Source organism: Leucoraja erinacea, chromosome 20 (assembly GCF_028641065.1).
Source record: "Leucoraja erinacea ecotype New England chromosome 20, Leri_hhj_1, whole genome shotgun sequence".
Lineage (NCBI taxonomy): Eukaryota > Metazoa > Chordata > Chondrichthyes > Rajiformes > Rajidae > Leucoraja > Leucoraja erinaceus.
Window position 1 is genome coordinate 8,123,633 of NC_073396.1, and position 22,509 is coordinate 8,146,141.

The 22,509-nt window shown below is 45.6% G+C and overlaps 1 protein-coding gene across 3 annotated transcripts in view; it reads right to left on the reverse strand.

The window, feature by feature from the left end:
* Nucleotides 1-22,509, reverse strand: part of metrn (meteorin, glial cell differentiation regulator) — a 63,034-nt gene that overhangs the window by 19,303 nt on the left and 21,222 nt on the right. The window contains exon 4 of one of the 3 annotated variants that reach the window (XM_055651150.1): nt 18,211-19,230. The exons of the other annotated variants lie outside the window; for them this stretch is intronic. Within the exon in view, the coding sequence (XP_055507125.1) occupies nt 18,914-19,230 (317 nt within the window). The 3' untranslated portion in view covers nt 18,211-18,913. Of the gene's footprint in view, nt 1-18,210; nt 19,231-22,509 lie in introns of those variants that run through there. 3 annotated transcript variants of the gene reach the window in all.

Here is a 22,509-nt window from a genome sequence, read left to right on the forward strand (position 1 = left end):
TTTACAGAAGCCAATTAACCAACAAACCTGCACGTCTTTGGAATGTAGGAGAAAACCAGAGCACCTGGAGAAAACCCACACAGTCACAGGGAGAAAATACAAACTCCGCACAGACAGCATCGGTAGTCAGGATGGAACCCGGGTCCCTGGCGCTGTAAGGCTGTGTGCCACCTCTGCTGTGCCACCGTGACATCCCCAGAATGTTCATTAAATAATGGAAACGAGATGAAGGAGAGTCCGACCCTAAACGTCACCTAGTATCCATGTTCTCCAGAGATGCTGCCTGGCCTGTTGAGTTACTCCAACACTTTGTGTCCTTTTGTCCATCTAATTTGTTGCCAATTCAAAATAAACATTGCATGCAATGTTATTCAATTTCATTTATAATGTGTTTATAAATATATCACCAGCAGCCATGAAATGTTACATTTTACACACATTGTGACGTAGTGGTCACTTGGAACCGAGCTTTGATTCTTGAAAATAAGTGGGATATGCTTTTAACAGAAGATAAAGGTAAACAAATTAAAAAAAAAACAGAAGATAGACACAAAATCTGGGGTAATCTCTGGATAGACTCAGTCTGAAGATGGGTCTCGACCCGAAACATCACCCATACCTTCTATCCAGAGAAGCTTCCTGTTCCGTTGAGTTACTCCAGCATTTTGTATCTATCTTCTGTGTAAACCAGCATCTGCAGTTCTTTCCTACTGAAGTACATTAAAAAAAAAAGCAGAACCTGCATCCACCCTGCTGAAGATAAGTTAATTCGTTATAATATTTAATATATGAATAGTTAATCTATGAGCGGCACGGTGGCGCAGCGGTAGAGTTGCTGCCTTGTAGCGCCAGAGACCCGGGTTCGATCCTGACTGGGGGTGCTGTCTGTACAGAGTTTGTACGTTTTCCCCGTGACCTGCGTGGGTTTTCTCCTGGATCTCCGGTTTCCTTCCACACTCCAAAGACGTACAGGATTGCAGGTTAGTTACACTCGATAAAATTGTAAATTGTCCCCAGTGTGTGTGGAGTAGTGTTGGTGTGCGGGGATCGCTGGTCGGCGCGGAATCAGTGGCCGCAAGTGCCCGTTTCCACACTGTATCCCTAAACTAAATTAAACAACACTAATATCAGCATGGTGTCAAAGGAGAGGTAAAGTTCTATTTCATTCATGTAGGTATCGCTACTAAGAGCTGCTGCCTCACAGCTCCAGCGATGCAGGTTCGATCCTGACTTCGGCTGCTGTCTGTATCGAGTTTGCATGTCCTCCCTGTGACTCCGTGAGTTTCCTCTGGTTTTCCGTCACATGCCAGAGGACGTGCGTGTTTGTAGGGTTAATTGGCCATCGTAAAATTGCCCCTAATATAGAGAGAGTGGATGGAAAAGTGGGATAACATAGAACTTGTCTGAACGTGTGATCGATGGATGGCCTGGCCTCGATGGGCCAAAGGGCCTGTTTCCATGCTGTATCTCTAAAATTTAAAACTCTAGGATTTTTTTCTATATAAGGCAATGTAGTAAAGTATTCAAAATATTTGTGATTCATTCTGACAATTTGCAGAATGCATTTTCTGCATGAGTCCTTGAGGAACTGTGGTTTGTGATATTTCCCACTGGTTTACTATTTCAATGGACAGCTGGAGGAACTGTCTTGCCAAAAGCTGCTGCTCTGATGCTACGTTCCATTATCTCCCCCAGCATCAACATGCCCACCGCCACAGGCATCCACATCCATCTGCCATCCACCATGTTCAATAGACAATAGACAACAGGTGCAGGAGTAGGCCATTCGGCCCTTCGAACCAGCATCGCCGTTCAATGTGATCATTGCTGACCATCCACAATCAGTACCCCGTTCCTGCCTTCTCCCCATATCCCCTAACTCCACTATCTTTAAGAACCCTATCTAGCTCTCTCTTGAAAGTATCTAGAGAACCGGCCTCCACTGCCCTCTGAGGCAGGGAATTCCACAGACTCACAACTCTTTGTGAAAAGGTTTTTCCTCATTTCCGTTCTAAATGGCATATTCCCTTATTCTGAAACTGTGGCCCCTGGTTCTGGACTCCCCCAACATCAGGAGTTTCCTTTTGGAGTTTCTGGTTATAATATTAAATACTGCTGGTGTTAGGTGGTGCAGCGGTAGAGTTGCTGCCTTACAGCGCCAGAGACCTGGGTTTATGTGCCTATCTAATATTCTCTTCAACACTGCGATGGTATCTGCCTCAGCCACCACCTCTGACAAAGTGTTCCAGGCATTCTCCACCCACTGCGTAAAAAACTTGCCCCATACATCTCCTTTAAACCTTGCCCCTCTCGCCTTAAGGGGTGTATAGTGGCACAGTTGCTGCTTTACAGCGCCAGAGACCCGGGTTTGATCCTGACTATGGGTACTGTCTGTACGGAGTTTGTACCATGACCGTGCTTGTTTTCTCCAAGAGTTCCGACTTCCTCGCACAATCCAAAGGCGTACAGGCTTGTATGTTAATCGGCTTCGGTAAAATTGTAAAAAATGTCTCTAGTCTGTTAGGGCAGAGCTAATGAACGAGGATCGCTGGTCGGTGTGGACCTGGTGGGTTGAAAGGCCGGTTTCCACGCTGGATCTCGAAACTAAACTATAACGACTAAACTTGCCCTCTTCTTAAATCTTCACTTTAATTGGTGCATTAAATCATTCAGCGCTCATTTAATGATCTCATGTGATCGATGATCATTCCTTAGGCCCACCAGTTGGGAAGGCTCTTCACACGGAGATGCAGCATGGGTTTGGAAACTGCACTTGGATCAAAAAGTTAAAGACTTGAAGGAAAAAAGCAAGAAGAGCCGTCACAGTAATATATCCCACCTGCTGCGTGTGCATATTAAAAACATTACACTTTGTAAGTTTAAGACAATTCCTCACTTGGAGCGTTGCCACCTCAAGACCGCTGCTCTGCCCAGAAGTTCCTCGGTTATGGTTCTGGCCAGGATGAAATTGCTGAGCAAAGTCCCTTCTGATCCAAGTCTATAACTGGGAAGCAGAGCCAGTGAACAATAGCAGTAGCCAAGTAAACAGCAGTGCACTCTATACCCCGCAATGAAGATGAACTCATTGGGGAGCTTTGGTTGGCTCCATAAGGGAAGAACAATGGGGGACCCAGCGAGGGGGGACTGCCCTGAGGGGGGGGGGGGGGGGGGGATGGTGGATGGGGGGGACACAACAATGACGGACCTGGTGCGGATACTTTGTAACATTGTTGGCGCCATTTCCATGGCGACTATATCGACCCGAAACGTCACCCATTCCTTCTCTCTGCAGATGCTGCCTGTCCCATCCAGCTGACTGAGTTACTCCAGCATTTTGTGTCCACCCCCGGTTTAAACCAGCACCTGCAGTTCCTTCCTACACTAAACTACAAACTGTGCGCCGTTGGAGGGTGGGGTGAAGCTGGTTCGGAGAAAACCCACGCAGGAGATCATGGGGAGAACTCTGTACAGACAAGCACACGTGGTCAGGATCGAACACGGGGCTCGGGCGCTGTGAGGCAGTAGTTCTACCGCTGCGCCACCGTGCCGCCCAGCATGGAGCTGTAAGCAAAAGATGTATTTCACTGTACCTGGTACATGTGACTATAAAGAGCCCATTGAACTATTGAAGTCCTCATCTGGTAAATACAGGGGGATTTCTATGCTCTCTGATACAGGCACATTTATCACTATGCCTCCTCCTCATCCATTTCCTCCCAGTAACCAAAGAACTGCTCCATACGTTGCAATCAGTTGCTGTAAGAACGGGCTGAAATCCAAATACTTTTCAAAGAAAAGATCCACAATGGGTAATTTTATTTCTATTTCATGGATTCATATATGGTTTGTTGGTGTTTTATTCATCCCTCAATGGGAATTATTTCAGTGCCAAAGTTGAACAATCACTGGCATAAGTTCTCATTCATATTGACTCCATATGTGGGAGCAAGAATTTAGATTATTCTATTTCTGTTCTTTTTGAAGCGCAAATGTTAAAAAAAAAAACCCATAAGCCAGCTGCACACAACATTCGATTAAACCATGGAGGAAACAATGATTAAGACATGGTGGCACAATGGTGGAGCCTTATGCCCCTGTCCCACTTAGGAAACCTGAACGGAAACCTCTGGAGACTTTGCGCCCCACCTAAGGTTTCCGTGCGGTTCCCGGAGGTTTTTGTCAGTCTCCCTACCTGCTTCCACTACCTGCAACCTCCGGCAACCACCTGCAACCTCCGGGAACCGCACGGAAACCATGGGTGGGGCGCAAAGTCTCCAGAGGTTGCCGTTCAGGTTTCCTAAGTGGGACAGGGGCGTATTACAGTGCCAGAGACCCGGGTTCGATCCTGACTACGGGTGCTGTCCATATGGAGTTTGCACGTTCTCCCCGTTACCTGCGTGGGTTTTCTCCGGGATCTCCAGTTTCCTCCCACAATCCAAATACGTACAGGTTTGTAGGTTAATTGGCTTTGGTGAAATTGTAAATTGTCCCTAGTGTGTGCAGGATAGTGCCAGTGTACAGGGATCGCTGGATGACTCGCTGGACTAAAATGCCTGTTTCCGCCCTGTATGTCTAAATTAAACACCAAAAAAAAAATGTTACAATGGAAAATTTCTTAGATCCTCAGCAGATCTAAATAATTTTGAATAGGAAAATTGAAATCCTGTTTTTGAGCCACAAAATCATTCAAAGCTGTGATAGTCCTCTCCCTATATAAAACATAATGTGGAGAAATACCCAACACATCAAGCCACATTTAGAGTACTGTGTTCAGTTTTGGTCTGTTCTGTTGTAGGAAAGGTATTGTTAGGATGTTGGAAAGGGTGCAGAAAAGTTTTACAAAGGTCTGGCCAGCACTCAAGGGTCTGAGCTATCGGGAGAGGTTGAGCAGGCTAGGATACTATTCGTTGGAGGGCAGAAGGATGGATGAGGAGTGACCTTGTAGAGGTGTATAAGATCATGAGAGGAATAGATCTATTCAAGATATTGCTATCTTGCAGCCACGGAGAGTGTGCTTTTAAAGTATGAAAACCCCTTTCAGAATGGAACTATCTGAAACTGCATACATTTGAGTGTACATTGTCCACTTTGAACGCAATTCAGACAGTGTACCATCAGTCTGAAGAAGGGTCTCTACCCGAAACATCACTGTTCCTTCTCTCCAGAGATACTGCCTGACCCTGATGAGTTACTCCAGCACTTTGTGTCTACATTCATATTACCTAAATGGTGTCGGATTAGGAGAAGGGGAGGTGGAACGAGATCTGGGTGTCCTTGTGCATCAGTCACTGAAAGTAAGCATGCAGGTACAGCAGGCAGTGAAGAAGGCAAGTTGGCCTTTATAGTGAGAGGGTTTGAGTTTAGGAGCAAGGAGGTCCTACTGCAGTTGTACTGGGCCATGGTGAGACTACACCTGGAGTTTTGTGAGCCATTTTGGCCTCCTAATTTGAGGAAAGACATTCTTGCTATTTGAGGGAGTTCACCAGTTAATTCCCGGGATGGCGGGACTGACATATAATAATAATAATAATAATAATTTTATTTATAGAGCACTTTAAAAACAAACATAGCTGCAACAAAGTGCTGTACATCACTAATCATTGACAAAAAAGTTAATACACACCAAAAATAACAATCAAAAGAAATAGTAGGAAAAGACATGTAAAATAAAGAAACATCAAAAACACCACAAACAGAAGCAAAGCCTCAGGCATGGTCAAAAGCCAGGGAATACAAATGCGTTTTAACACTGGATTTGAAGATGGACAGTGAGGGGGCCTGTCTGATGTGCAGCGGCAGGGTGTTCCAGAGTGCCGGAGCAGCAACAGAGAAGGCTCTATCCCCTCTGAGCCTCCGACTAGACCTCGGTACCTCCAGGAGCAGCTGACCAGCTGACCTGAGGGACCGGGCAGGAGTGTATGGGTGGAGCAGCTCAGAGAGGTAAGGCGGGGCGAGCCCATTCAGAGATTTAAAAACAAATAACAGTAACTTAAAATGAACCCGAAAGTGCACCGGGAGCCAGTGTAGGGAGGCCAGAATTGGCGATATGTGCTCCCTCTTTCGAGTCCCTGTTAAAAGGCGAGCAGCAGCATTCTGAACCAACTGGAGACGAGCCAGGGAAGAACGAGCAACACCAAAATAGAGCGCGTTACAGTAATCCAGCCTAGATGTAATAAAGGCATGGATTACTGTCTCAAAATGCTGCCGCTCGAGAATGGGCTTCACCTTCGCCAGCTTCCTTAGGTGAAAGAAGCTGGACTTAACCACCGCGCATATTTGGCGATCTAATTTAAAGTCACTGTCCATCCTAAAACCCAGGTTCACAACTGTTGGCTTCACGTACCTTGACAATGGACCTAAATCAACAAATGGAGGTTCACGGCAGCCATTGGGATCAAATAAAATCACCTCTGTCTTCTTTTCATTAAATCCAAGAAAGTTTAGGGCCAACCAGGACTTAATGTCATCAAAACAAGACAGAAGCGATTTTACAGAAAAGGCATCTTCCCCCCTCAGCGGCAAATAAAGCTGGGTATCATCTGCATAACAGTGGAAGGAGATGCCATGCTTTCTAAGGATGGAACCCAGAGGAAGTATGTACAGCGAGAAAAGCAGGGGCCCCAGAATCGAACCCTGTGGAACCCCATATGATAGGGGAGCGGAAGAGGATTCAAACCCAGCAAGGCTAACACACATGGTTCTGCCCGCCAGATAGGACCTGAACCATCCCAGGGCACTGTCGCAGATGCCCACTAACTGCTGTAGCCGAGATAATAAGATATTATGGTCCACCGTATCAAAGGCGGCAGACAAGTCCAGCAGGACAAGAACCACACAATCCCCAGAATCATTAGCCAGGAGGATATCGTTAAAAACCCTTAGCAATGCTGACTCCGTGCTGTGCATGGTTTTAAATCCAGACTGGAAGATCTCCCGAATATCATGCTCCTCCAGGAATAATTTTAGCTGAGCATAAACAACTCTCTCCAGTAATTTAGAAATAAAAGGCAATTTCGAGATGGGTCTAAAATTGGCCAGAACAGATGAAAGAATGGATCGACTGGGCTTATATTCACTGGAATTTAGAAGGATGAGAGGGGATCTTATAGAAACAGATAAAGTTTTTAAGGATTTGGACAGACTTGATGCTGGAAAAATGTTCCTGATGTTGGGGGGAGTCCAGAACCGGGGCTCACAGTTTAAGAATAAGGGATAGGCTTGTAAGGCCGCAACTCTACCGCTGCGCCACCGTGACGGGTTTGAATGAGTAGAATCTGCTCTCACTGGAGTCTCGTCCAACTTTTCATTAGGAAGAGGAGCGGAGCGCTGCCAGTTTGGAGACGTCAAGGAGACAGTTGTTATCGGACGGCCACAGAAAGCAAGCGGGTACATGATGTGATGCCACTTGACCAACGCAGAGAACTCTCACCATGGGTCACACAGGGGGGCACAGTTTACTGGAGCGGATTTGAAAGCTGCCAGACATGACACTTCTCGTAATAGGCATTTGTGGAGACAGAAGATGCTATTCATTTTGTCGTTCAGTGCCAATATTATCGCTCAAGGATGTGGAAAGATAAATCCACACAAGGTGCTCTACGTTAAAATTGGACCGTTCCAAGTTTATTTGTTTTGGATGCTTTCAGGTTTCAATGAAATGAAGCCATTTGATTTTAATGGCTTCATACATGGGTAGTTCAGTTTGGTTCAGTTTGGTTTAGAACAGGCCCTTCGTTCAACTGAGTCCACACCGACCAGTGATCCCCGCACATTATCACTATCCTACACACACTAGGGACAATTTTATACATTTCTACCAAGCCAATTAACTTGCAAATCGGAGGTGGAGTAGACTCTTTAGACCTTAGAGACTCAGAGTGGAAACAGGCCCTTCAGCCCACCGAGTCCTCGTTGTCCAGCGATCAATCCGTATGCTAGCTCTGTCCAACACACTAGGGACAATTTACTGATTTACCTAAGTAATTTGGGCCTTTGGTGTGTGGGAGGAAGCCAGTGCACCCGGAGTAAACCCATGCAGGTCACAGGGAGAATGTACAAACGCCGTACAGACAGCGCCCGTAGTCAGGATTGAACCCTGGTCTCTGGCGCTGTAAGGCAGCAGCTTTACCGCTGCGCCACCATGACTCCCCCTGTGCCAACTCAATGGGTCAAATGGCCTAATTCTGCTCATTTGCCTTATGGGCATACATCCATTACTGAAAACATGACACTGGGAAATCTTGAATGAGGCCCCATTTCACCATTGCTCAAATTTCAGCTAGAAATGATCAGGATTCTAAACTGTTTGGATTGCAAGTTGCTGTGAAAAACTGTACAATTTCTGGGCAAAGTATATCTTTTCCAAAACAAAGTTCATTGCTGACAGATTCCCACATGTTAACACCATCCTACACACACTGGGGACAATTTACATTTACACCAAACCAATTCACCTACAAACGCGTACGTCTTTGAAGTGTGGGAGGAAACCGAAGATCTCTGAGAAAACCCACGCAATCACAGGGAGAACGTACAAACTCCATACAGATAGCACCCTTAGTCAGAATCGAATCTGGCTCTCTGGCACTGTAAGGCCTCAACTCTACCGCTGCACCACTGCTCCCCCCATGACCCCGTGGGTTTTCTCCGGGTGGTCCGGTTTCTGACCACACTCCAAAGACGTGCAGGTTTGTAGGTTGTGCAGGAAGGAATTGCAGATGCTGGTTTAAACCGAAGATAGACACAAATAGGAGGAGTCCCGCTGAGCTACTGCAGGTTTTATGTCTATCTCAGTTTTGTAGCTTAATTGGCTTCAGTAAAAATTGTAAATTGTCCCTAGTGTGTGTAGGATAGAGCTAATGAAACGGGGATCGCTGGTCGGCACCAACTCGGTGGGCCGAAGGCATGTTTCCATGCTGTATCTTTAAACTAAGCTGAGCTCAATTTGTTTTAAGGGTTTACAAAATAATTTTGAGAAGCAAATAACTCCCTGAAATGTATTATCCTGAATGATTGGGTGGATCATTCGAACTTTTATTTTGAAGAACTTTTCACCAGCTGTTCAAATTGATTGCTAATAAGAAAAATCTGTTCTGTTAATAATTACCTTTAATTACCCTAAGTCATTATTCTGCTGTGAAGGGTGGCTATGATCTGCTGGTCTATTAAAAGTCAGTAAGCTTTGAAATTCTTTTTAAGTCTCAGTTTCATCTTCCTGCCCTTTGGAACGCAATGTCATTTTCAGTATAATATTTTATTTTGGCCTGGGTCAATTATAAAACTTGTCCAATAACTTTAGATTTACGATATACAAGATTACGATATTTTGTTACTTTCCAGAGTCTGTCCAGGTATTCCAGTGCATTAGCCGATATAATTGTCTTTAAAACCAATGAAAGCGAGCTTGGTTGAGTATAGTTCTGGCTGTTCATTTACGCAAAATTCATACAACATTTTAAATAACAAATAATAAAATAGCTGAGGCCTGGATAGAGTGGATGTGGAGAGGATGTTTTCACTAATGGGAGAGTCTAGGACCAGGGGCCACAGCCGCAGAATGAAGGGGCGTACCTTTCGGAAGGAGATGAGGAGGAATTCCTTTCGTCTGAGGGTGGTGAATCTGTGGAATTCATTGCCATAGAAGGTGGTGGCCAAGTCATTGGATATTTTTAAGGTTTAGATTGATAGATTCTTGATTAGTACGGGTGTCAGAGGTTTTGGGAAGAAGGCAGGAGAATGGGGTTGAGAGGAAAAGATAGATCAGCCATGATTGAATGGCAGAGTAGACTTGGTGGGCAGAATGGCCTAATTCAACTCCTATCCCTTAAGGACCTACGAGCAAAAAGCACAGTGCCGAAGAAACTCACAGCGCCAGAGACGTGGGTTCGATCCTGACCTCAGGTGCTGTCTGTGTTTGTATGCTCTCCCTGTGGCCTCGTGGGTTTTCTCCGGGTGCTTCAGTTTCCTCCCACATCCCAAAGACACGTGGATTTGGAGCCTAATTGGGCCAAATGTGTTGGGACTGGGTGAGAAAGTGGGACAACATAGAGTGTTAAGTATGAACGGGTGATCCGTGGTTGGCTTGGATTCGATGGGCTGAAGGGCCTGTTTGCATGCTGTATCTCTAGTTTAGAGTATCTCTACTCAGCAGGCACATTGCTTCACAAGCAATGACAGCATGATCCTGTCTGAAGAAGAATCATGACTCAAAATGTCGCCAGTCCCAACCCGAAACGTCGCCTGTTCATTCCCCCCACAGATTCTGCCTGGCCTGCTGAGTTCCTCCAGCTCCTTGTACTTTGCTGAAGATTCCAGCATCTGCAGTTTCTTGTGCCTCAGCTGTAAAATTGCCTCATAGCAGAAGCGTGCACGTTGCGGGGATGGAAACTGGAAGTATCCTGAGCTAATTCTGCTACCACCACCATCTATTGCGACAAGTGATAGCTCCCACTGATTGTCGCTGGAGGCTTACGTCCTTTTCAAGACAAACAATGACAGCAAGGTCAACATTTGTAACAAGATGGACACGAAAAGAAGCAGTAAAATGGTTATAGTTTAAACAATTATCATATAACTATTTATATATGAGCAGCATCTCTGGGGAGAAGGAATGGGTGACGTTTCAGGTCGAGACCCTTCTTCAGACTGAGTCGGGGGAAGAGGGATTCACGGAGACATGGTAGGGTTAGGTGTGAAAACGAAATATCAAAAGGAACGAAGTTGATGGAAAATGTAGAACAGATCGTTGTTAGCTCGGGGAAGGAGACAACGAAGCATACAGAGATAAAATTTAACCCGGAGGACAGTCAGACTGGTCAGAGAACTGGGATGGGGGAGGGATGGAGAGAGAGGGAAAGCAAGGGTTACTTGAAGTTGGAGAAGTCAGTGTTCATACCGCTGGGGTGTAAGCTGCCCTGGAGAAGACTGAGACTTAGCAACGCTATGAGTGGTGCCTTTATGCGAGGCTGGAAGACGGCCATTGTACTTGGCTGAATTTCTGTTGCTCGGCTTTCGAATCGCACAATCCTCTGCCAATGTTCAGGAGTACGTTTGTTTAAATCCTTAAAAAGTAGAAAAGGGCAAATGAGAAACTATAATTACCAAAAGGGACTGGGCTGCTGAATATCAATGCAACAGAATCCAAACAGCCAGCGAACAAGAATGAGGATGCCCAGTGTAACAAACTGCCATCAAAATAAAAGCCAAGACAGACATGCTGCCAGAGTAACACTTTGGGGAGAAGGAACGGGTGACGTTTTGGGTCAAGATCCTTCTTCAGACTGAGAGCCAGGGAAGAGAGTGAGAGACTAGACTAGAGATATGTGGAAGGGTAAGGTGTGAAAACGACAGATCAAAGCCGACGATGATCGAGGAAATGTAGAACGGTTCATTGTCGGCTGAGGGGAAGGTGACAACGAGGCGGACAAACAGTAAAATTTATCAGGAGGACAGTGAAACTAGTCAGAGAATCAGGGTGGGGAGAGGGATGGAGAGAGAGGGAAACAAGGGTCACTTGAAGTTAGAGAAGTCAATGTTCATACCGTTGGGGTGTGAGCTGCCCAAGCGAAATAAGAGGAGCTGTTCCTCCAATTTGAGCATGGCTTCACTCTGACAGTGGAGAAGGCCTAGGAGAGAAAGGTCCTGAATTGATATAGCATTGTTATTCAGCAGCCCAGTCCCTTTATAATTATAATTTCTCATTTGCCCTTGTCTACTTTTTAAGGATTTAAACAAACGTCCATGTGGGGATGGGAGAGGGAGTTAAAGTGTTTGGCAGCTGCGAGATGGTGGAAGCAGAGGCGGACTGAGCGGAGGTGTTCAGCGAATTTAAAATCATTTCACTTCACAAGACATGGTGTCGAACAGATCAATGATTTTCCCCCCCAAAAAAAGGGGGAATGGTAAAAGGAGAAACTGTCCCCCCCCAGCCAGCCAGCCATCTACAAAACAGGCAGCACAATCAAAGTGGGGAAGGGAGTTCTCAGCCAGATCAATTGTGTGGCAGGATAAAGGAGGATGCCTGAGGGGCCATTATTATGTCGGTGCAGCTTAAGCTGCCTCTTCAGCTCGAGGGGAGATGCAGACTCGACAACACCAGAGACAAAGGTGGTTCCTACTGCAGAGATGGCTTAAGGTAGCCACAGATGGCCGAAGGAACGACAGAGAGAGCAGAATACTGTCCTGCTACAAATTTCCTTCCCTTCATGTCCGGCATGGGTGGAAATCCCGGAGGCGTATCCCCTCCATGTTTTGAGAGGTGGAGGACAATCCCCCCCCATGTTTTCTGGTATGTCAAAACGTAATTTAGGCATATTCCCCGGTCCCTTTACCCCCCGAAACGCTCGCACCCACCACAGAAGGAAGCTAGCGTTACACTCTTCCCAATTATGCCAGTGCTAACTGTAATTACCGTATCATACATACGTACGTACCCGTACATCAAGGGTCTCCAAACTATGGCCCGCGGGCCACATCCGGCCCGCCACGAGATTTTATCCGTCCCGCAGCAAGCTCAGCGCAGGACGGAGCGCGTGTCAGTTAGGCGTCCAGTCGATTTGAGTCGGGGAGCACGGCTGCTCTCAGTGTTGTTACTGGCTGGGTCCCTCGAATTGTCAGCCGAGCCATCTGCAGGGGCGCCGTGAGGAAGGGTGCAATGTTGGGGGGGGGTGGTGCAGCAGCGGTCAGAATGGGTTGGTGGCACGTTATAATGTGCGATGGTTCCTCTCTGCCTTCTCTCCCCCCCCCCTATGCCCTCTCTCTTTGTGTGTCCCCATGTTTTAAATCACCCAGTACATTAGCACAATCCTACACAGTAGGGACGATTTACAATCTTCACCGAAGCCAATTAACCCTCAACCTTAAGGTACACGAGAATGCTGGAGAAATTCAGCGGGTGCAGCAGCATCTATGGAGTGAAGAAAATAGGCAACGTTTCGGGCCAAAAACCCTTCTTCAGACCCTCAAACCTATTTTGGTTTTATCCCACTTTGCAGCTCCTGATCTATTCTCTTGCAGATTCCTGTTCTTCAAGCGCTAGAGTCTGGGAGAGTCTAGGACTAGAGGTCATAGCCTCAGAATTAAAGGGCGTTCTTTTAGGAAGGAGATGAGGAGGAATGTTTTTAGTCAGAGGGTGGTGAATCTGTGGAATTCATTGCCACGGAAGACTGTGGAGGCCAAGTCAATGGATATATTTACGGCGGAGATAGATAGATTCTTGATTAGTACGGGTCAGAGGTTACGGGGAGAAGGCAGGAGAATGGAGTTTGGAGGGGAGATAGATCAGCCATGATTGAATGGCAGAGCAGGCTTGATGGGCCGAATGGCCTAATTATCCTCCTATCATTTATGAACTCTCAGCGGGTGCAGCAGCATCTATGGAGCGAATGAGATAGGCAACGTTTCGGGACGAAACGTTGCCTATCTCATTCGCTCCATAGATGCTGCTGCACCCGCTGAGTTTCTCCAGCATTTTTGTCTACCTTCGATTTTCCAGCATCTGCAGTTCCTTCTTAAACACTTATGAACTCTCTCTTGGTTAATGACATTAAGGAGTTAACCATCTTGAATTTAAGAAAGGATTTCTGCGAGCACTATTTGTCTCTGGATGATAATACAGGTTTCAGAAAATGCTGCCGTGGGTGCCAGGTCCATTAGAGCCTTTGAAGTCTTGCGTTTGATGGAGACTTCACAGAATAACGGAGCTGACACTTTGATAGAGAGGAGTATTTTCGCATAATTGGGCCAATAGTTCTCAAGGAGCTTTTAGAACTTTTATTTTCTCCCCCAACTCCCCCGCTAGCTCCCCACCCCCACCCCGGAACAAAGAATTATATCCACGAGTTACTGAGTAATAGAAGGCTAAAGGCTAAATGGACTTTGGCAGCTTCTGTTTAACCATGACATATTACTGACCAAGCCTGTAGGAAGAAACCTCAGATGCTTGACCTAATTCTTAAGGGGTTGGACAGGCTAGATGCAGGAAGATTGTTCCCGATGTTGCGGAAGTCCAGAACAAGGGGTTACTGTTTAAGGATAAGGGGGAAATCTTTTAGGACCGAGATGAGGAAAACATTTTTCACACAGAGAGCGGTGAATCTCTGGAATTCTCTGCCACAGAAGGTAGTTGAGGCCAGTTCATTGGCCATATTTAAGAGGGAATTAGGTGTGGCCCTTGTGGCTAAAGGGATCAGGGGGTATGGAGAGAAGGCAGGTACAGGATACTGAGTTGGATGATCAGCCATGATCATATTGAATGGCGGTGCAGGCTCGAAGGGCCGAATGGCCTACTCCAGCACCTATTTTCTATGTTTCTATGTAAAAAATATTGGCCTATTTTCTATGTTTCTATGCTAATTTAAACCGAGGATGGACAGACAAAGCTGGAGTAACTCAACGAACGGGTCAGACAGCTTCTCTGGAGAAAAGGAATAGGTGACTTTTTGGGTAGAGATCCTTCTTCAGACTGTATTTTCATACAGATCCAATTTTACTTGTTTATCAGAAGTTCGCCTTTGGATGTGTGGGATGTACTAGTTGATGTATTGCCCGTTTAAATGTACAACAGAGACCATTAAGTCAGTAGATAGACACAAAAAAGCTGGAGTAACTCAGCGGGACAGGCAGCATCTCTGGAGAGAAGGGATGGGTGACGTTTCGGGACGTTTTGGAAGAAGGGTCTCAATCCGAAACGTCACCCATTCCAGTTACTCCAGCTTTTTGTGTCCATCTTCAGTTTGAACCAGTATCTTCAGTTCCTTCCTGCCCATTAAGTCAGTATATGGGTCGAATTGTGTTGACTGTGGTAAATGCGTTCGAAGATAACAGCAGGGTAGGCAGGTCCCGTACTTAGGCAGTTCTTTTAGTTTAGTTTAGTGATACAGCGCAGAAACAGGCCTTTCTGCCCACCGAGACCACACAGACCAGCGATCGCCCTGTACACCAGCACTATCCTACCCATTGGGGACAATTTACAATTTTACCAAGCCAATTAACTAAAAAACCTGTACGTCTTTGGAGCGCTCCTGGTCACCGGGACAATGTACAAACGGCTTTCGTAGTTGGGATCGAACCCATGTCTCTGGCGCCATGAGGCAGTAATTCTGTCGCTGCACCACCGTGCCGTGTTTCATTGGTGTACGTCCCAAAATGGAACGATGAAATTCTTAATTGCAGCTGCAATTAAAGGCAGTAGTTTGTAAACACCATAATAAACAACAAGTGTGTGTGTGTGTGTGTGTGTGTGTGTGTGTGTGTGTGTGTGTGTGTGTGTGTGTGTGTGTGTGTGTGTGTGGTGTGTGTGTGTGTGTGTGTGTGTGTGTGTGTGTGTGTGTGTGTGTGTGTGTGTGTGTGTGTGTGGTGTGTGTGTGGTGTGTGTGTGTGTGTGTGTGTGTGTGTGTGTGTGTGTGTGGTGTGTGGTGTGTGTGTGTGTGGTGTGTGTGTGGTGTGTGTGTGGTGTGTGTGCGTGTGTGTGTGTGGTGTGTGGGTGTGTGTGTGGTGTGGTGTGTGAGTGTGTGTGTGTGGTGGTGTGTGTGTGTGTGGGTGGGTGTGGGTGTGTTGTGTGTGTGTGTGTGTGTGTGTGTGTGTGTGTTGTGTGTTTGTGTGTGCCCAAGCCTTCAACACTACTCCACCATTCAATACGAAAGCTGATCGTCAATCACTTCATATTTTACAGCCAGATCCTCATTTCCTTTGTATATATAATTTCCCCCATAGCTATTTGATTCAATTCTTGCATATTCCAAAACAAAATCACATCCACTCCCATGCTATCCATTTTAACCACCTTACTTTATATGAAAATGACTTCTGACTGGAGTGTTAATTTTCACTTTAGAGATACAGCATGGAAACAGGCCCTTCGGCCCACCAAGTCCATGCCGACCAACAGTCACCCATTCTCTATTCTCCCCCTTTCTCATCCACTCAATACACATTAGGGACAATTAAGCTACAAACCTGCGCGTCTTTGGGATTTGGGAGGAAACGGAAGCACACGGAGGAAGCCCACGCGGTCACAGGGCGAACGTGCAAACTCCACAGGGACAGCACCCGAGGTCAGGATTGAACCCGGGTCTCTGGCGCTGCGAGGCAGCAACTCTACAGAGCTACTGTGATCTTTTCTCCTGCATTGTGGAATCAAAACCACGGGCTCAAGACACACGCGGCCCATCGTAGAGTTAAAACAAATAATTCCAAGGACAGGATTGAAAATCAACTTTAGATTTTAATAAACTTTTGAAAAGTAAAAAGGCCTTTTTTTTTTTTAAAACAAAAAACAAAAAAAAGTACAGCCCACATTTATACATAGATTCAGAAGTTCTCAATGTTTCCATCCATTGAATTTAGGATTTTTTTTGGACAAATATTTACACTATGTACACTCACACGAGCTGAAGATACACAAACATAACCAAGGCCACTGAGAAAAACGGCACTGTAGTAAATATTTTACATAAGCAGAATTGCCTCCCCCATCATCCTACTGCAATCCAGGGAAAAGACAAAGATATACAGATAACCCCCCCTTTATAATGGACGATAATTTAGTTTAAGACGAAATGTGTTGGAAGGAACAGCAGATGCTGGTTTAAACTGCAGATAGACACAAAAAGCTGGAGTAACTCATTAACCCATTCCTTCTCTCCAGAGATGCTGCCTGTCCTGGGACAGGCAGTCCAGAGATGCTACCCATTCCTTCTGTCCAGAGATGCTACCCATCTCGCTGAGTTACTCCAGTTTTTTATGTCGATCATCGTTTAGTTTTAGTTTTAGTTTAGAGATGCAGTGTGGAAACAGGCCCTTCGGCCCACCCAGTCCGTGCCGACCAGCGATCCCCGCACACAAACACTATCCTGCACACACTGGGGACAATTTAATTTTTTTTTTACCAAGCCAATTAGCCTAGAAACCTGCACGTCATTGGAGTGTGGGAGGAAACCAGACAAATCCTACAGGTCATGGTGGGACATACACACACACATACATACAAACTCCGTACAGATAGTACCCGTAATCAGGATCAAAACCGGGTCTTTGGCACTGTAATGCCTCTGTCCCACTTAGGCAACCTGAACGGAAACCTCTGGAGACTTTGCGCCCCACCAAAGGTTTCCGTGCGGTTCCCGGAGGTTGCAGGTGGTGGCCTGAGGTTGCAGGTGGTGGAAGCGGGTAGCGAGACTGACCAAAACCTCCGGGAATCCCTCGCCGCACGGAAACCTTGGGTGGGGGGCAAAGTCTCCAGAGATTTCCGTTCAGGTTTCCCAAGTGGGACAGGGGCAGCAACTCTGCAGCTGCGCCACCGTGCCACACAAACGGGGCATGGGGAGGGGAGGGGAAATGTTGACAATTATGGCCGATTGTCCGCTATAACCTATTTTCATCCATTTTTTCTCCTCAAAAATCCAAATATATAGCCGTCCTTCCACAGCAAGGAAGTGTATTCTCCAACATGTTCAATTCTTTCATAATAAATGTCCCAGCACTATCATTTGAAGTGGCAGATTATTATTTAATTCAGAGGAAAGGCATGGACATTTTAGATCAACGCAAGGGATCATAAGATACTATCTTCAATAGGCTGAATGGAGAAGCTATGGTTTTGTAAGCAGGGATCATGGATTCGGGAACGTGTACAAGAGTCTACCTTTAACTACTAGACCTTGGAAAGTCAATGCTACAGATTTCTGTTGTCTATGCTTAGAGAGTCATAGCATCTTCCAGCAAGGAGACAGGCCTTTTAGCCCAACTTGCCCACACCGGCCAACATGTCCCACCTACACTAGACCCATCTCCCATATCCATCCAACCATGTACCTGTCTAAATGTTTCTTAAACATTGCGATAGTACCTGCCGCAACTACCTCCTCGTTCCATACACCCACCACCCTTTGTGTGAAACTGTAATTCCTCAGGTACCTATTAAAACATTCTCCCCTCGCATTAAACCTACATCCTGGTTCCCGACTCCCCTACTCTGGGCAAGAGACTCTGTGCGTCCACCTGATCTATTCCACTCATACACCTCTATAAGATCACCCCTCACCCTCCTGCGCTCCAAGGAATAGAGTCCCAGCCTGCTCAACCACTCCCAATAGCTCAGACCCTCGAGTCTTGGCAACATCCTCGCAAATACACGCTCAGTATTTGGACTGCACGAGCCAGCCACGGAACTGACACTCCGACTTTTGACCGTGGTCTCCTTCTAAAGTTGCACCAAATCAAAATCATAAATAACGAAAATATACAAAGTAAACATTCTCTTATTAAATGAGGAAACGTCGATCTGGTCTTCAATTTTGTCTCGACCGAATTGACCCAGAATGTTCACTTGGATGACCATGTGATACAGTCAATGATTCCTTGGGTCAATAACCCCTATAGAAGACCATTTAATTTTGGTTAAAAAGATCCCAAACACCGACATGGAACGTTGCGATCTGTACACCATACATTACATTTGGAATGTTCTATTCGGGCGCTGAGACAAGTGTACCATTTGTTTTTGAAACTAATTTTATTTTACAAGTCCACCATTGCCCTGCAAAAAGATGGTGTCCTGATATGAAAACTATTTTACATATTAATCCTTCAACCAAAAGGGCTCTTCACAAAGTGAAACTGAGTGCATGTTCGTAATTGTTTACCAGGGGCAATAAATCACTCCCCTTCCTATCCAAGTGTCCCTCACACATGGACCTGCTGCGTGATAACAATTGCTGCGTTGGACAATACATACGAGTCCACAGTTGCTTTGAACGCCAACGTTAGCAGTACAGTCACAGTTGTTCCCACCGGAGGATGGGTCTATCCGCCGAGATCTCTCCGAGGATTTCTTCACAACACGATTCCACGCGCACCGTATATCGTGCACGCGACCGCCATTTGCTGCCAGGAACTGCGGCGGCGCGCCCGCGCTTCAGTCAGATTCAATCTCGCACTGATTCTCGTGCGTTTCTTTGGCCGCCTCATAAATCCTCTTGAAGTCCTTATAGCGAGGGGCACACCCGAGCCAGGCCTCCCCGAAGTGGACGTGGCCCGTGAAGATGAAGCTGCCGACCCCTTGCTTCACGCCACACCTCAAGAATGTCCTCACCTCCCCGAGCGATTTGCCGTACTTCCCCACGGGGTGGAAGAGGGTGTACTTCTGCCTGTAGATCTTGGTGGTGCCCACGTTCACCACCGACTCCTGCCGCTCCCGGTCGTGGAGCACGCTTCGAATGTGGCCTCGCACTACTGCGGAAACAGAGGGAGAGAAACATCTTAGCGTGATCACAAATAGTCAAAGCAGAACAGACAAGTCCTACACCTTCAATTTGGTGCTGAGTTCAGTGGGGTTAGATGAAATGTATCGCGAATCACTAAATGTGGTGCAGTCTATTTTGAGTTGAATCGTCGACCTGTCTGTTTCATCAGTCTGAAGAAGGGTCTCGACCTGAAATGCCACCCATTCATTCTCTCCAGAGATGCTGCCTGTCCCGCTGAATTACTCCAGCATTTTGTGCCTATCTTATTTTAAGTTGAAGACAGACGCTAAATGCTGGAGTAACTCAGCGGATCAGGCAGCATCTCTGGAGAAAAGGATTAGGTGATGTTTCGGGTCGAGACCCTTCTTCAGACTCAATCCGAAACGTCACCCATTCCTTCTCTCCAGAGATGCTGGCTGTCCTGCTGAGTTGCTCCAGCTTTTTGTGTCTCTCTTCGGTTTAAACCAGCATCTGCAGTTCCTTCCCACCCAGAAGACTAGCTTTAATGGACGTTGTCTTGCAATAAATGTTATTCTCTTCATACTGATCTGTACCCTGTGGACGGCTAGATCATGTATATCATGTATAGTCTTTTTGTTTGCTAAATAGCTTGCCTGTTTCCATACCGTATCTCCAAAACTAAAAATAGGAATAGAATGGGAATACTTTGTCACATGTGACTAGGCACAGAGAGATTCTTTACTTGCACACACAATGTATATCTGGATCTGTAAATCTGGATGGATCAGGAGAGAGAATGAAGTAGGTGAGGGTTTACCTGAAGTTAGAGAATTGAATGTTGATGCCATTAGTTTGTAGGTTACCCAAGCAGAACACGAGGAGGTGTTTGTGCAGTCTGCATGCAGCCTCTGCCAATTGAAGAGGCAGAGGGCAGACAAGTCGGAGTGGGAATGGGAAGGGGATATTGAAGTTACTTGCGGCTAGATGCACTGACTAGCTCTGGGGGACAGCACAGTGCAGCTTGGAGGAAGCATTGCAATAAAAAAAAAATTGAAAAATTGTGAACCAAATTAGACCATTTAAAAAAAAAAAAAAAATCCATTCGAACATTTCTATCTCAGGGTTTTATCTAGGACATTTCTATCAAACAGGGGCCGCACGGTGGTGCAGCAGTAGGGCTGCTGCCTTACAGCGCCAGAGACCCTGACTATGGGTTCGATCCTGACTACGGGTGTTCTCTGTACAGAGTTTGTAGAGCACCCAATCTTCTCTGGGTGCCCTGGTTTCTTCCCACACTCCAAAGACGTACGGGTTTGTAGGTTAATTGGCTTTGTTTTTATTGTCCATGAACCCGCTGACTGCCCCTTTTCCGGGGTCAGATCCGCACAGGGTGGTACTAGAGAGGAACTACGCACTGTCCACTATAGCCCTAGGGGATTTCCAGGACCGCTAGGGGCCGCGGGGAGTGGAATACATCCTTAATAAGGATGGGGAAATAGTAATTGAAGAATATTTGTTCTGCTTGTACTATGGTAGTGGGTTTTGTTTGGAATCATTTCGTTTTGTACACATTATTGTGAATAATTGAATACATTATTTTTGGTTAATACGAAATGATCGGGCGAGGTGCAGGGCGTGTTCCCGTGCTGCACTTCTAAAGTGAAATTTAGTACTTAAGTGACTAAACGATACAGGCGATTAAATGTCAACTTTAATGCAAGCTGTTTTTACGAACACACGGTCAATATAAACAATGAGAAATGGCAGGAAAGGCTATTGAACTCTTGAGTGTTTTCAGCATTTGTATGTGTGTGTGTGTGTGGAGTGAAATGACAATCTTGCTGTGAGCTCATTCCTCCCTTACTGAGTACACTTTTGTAGGGTTTGCACTAGATCACAGAACTCTAACGGCAATCCCATCGCACTGCCAACATATTTAAACAGGATATTTATTCTAGATAGAAGTGTTGTGTGCATGCCGTGCTCTGAAAGTTAAACAAATGACTGCTCTTCGTTCAATGAACTATAGTGTGACCGGCAAGGAGGTTTATATAAAATCATTCTTCCTCTGGGGTTTTGAAGTGGTACAGAGATTCCTAGCAATTCTGCCGTACAACCTTAATTATAATGTGAACAAATATTTACAGAAAGTAGGTATGAAGCCTTCTCATTCCATGATCAAATGTCAGATCTAGCATTGGCTTTTCATCAAGCCATTGACATTGCAACTCTTTCAACAAGTCCATAAAAAGATCCCGAACTTTAAATTTGAGACTTAACATTTAAAGTGTTTAAACTTTAGAGTCTGGGAGAGGCAAAATGGCCGTCAGCTAATACTACATCATAGTCCATCTACTAATTTAAAATGTGGCAACTTCAACAAACTACGACTAGATTTTGATCTGCAGTGCCTTCACGAATAATAATGGATGATTTGCACCTTTTGATAAGTTTTAAACTGCTCGCTGCTGTATTGCCATGGTGATCAAAGTCCAATCTGGCAAAAGACCAAGAAACCCGATTAATCTCCCCAAATATTATCCCACTGTAGCATTTTCCCTGTAGCACATATTACGACTAAGTTGCATTAAATGTCGCCTCTTTTCTCTTGCAAGGTATCTGCAGGATTAATTGTGGTTTCAAATCACAAACTCCTGAGTATCACGGCTTAACCTAGTAATGGCGAAGCCATGGCAACGAGCCTCTTCAATCTGTTTTCTTTACCAAATTGCTTAAAGCAGCAACTCATGGTCATTTTTTAATTTTCTAAATACATGATTCTGTAAAGATTTGGTTCCTATTTTTGAAGCTGCCTTTCAAAACAAAAAAAAGCAATTTAAATCGCTGTCCAGATAATGTAATATGATTTTGCTTTTCTTCTTTGAAGTTTCAAATGGCCTCATAACTCCAGAAAACCAGCACATGTACCGAGAGCTACTTCAGAACAAAAGCTTGTTGGAGTGGGTGGTGTGGGAGGGGTAGCAGTCACAACCCCTTTGACCCGGAGTACATTTAAGGCCTACAAATCATTGCATTAGCCAACCGTGCAAACATAAATTGTTCACCGGCCATTTGCTTTCAGCAGACCATGAGCGCTTAAAACAGAGCAGCAGAAGTTCCAGCTTGCTAATTACACTTCACGCTGGATGTTTAAGCCACTAATCTTTAACACTAAGTTTCCAAGTTTGTATGCAAGTTGTCATTAACTCATCCATAACCAGCCCATAATTTTGTTAATGTGTCAGTGTTGTGTGCGCGTTATTTACTGTACTTGCTTCCTTCCGGTCTTTAGACTTTACTTTTAAAC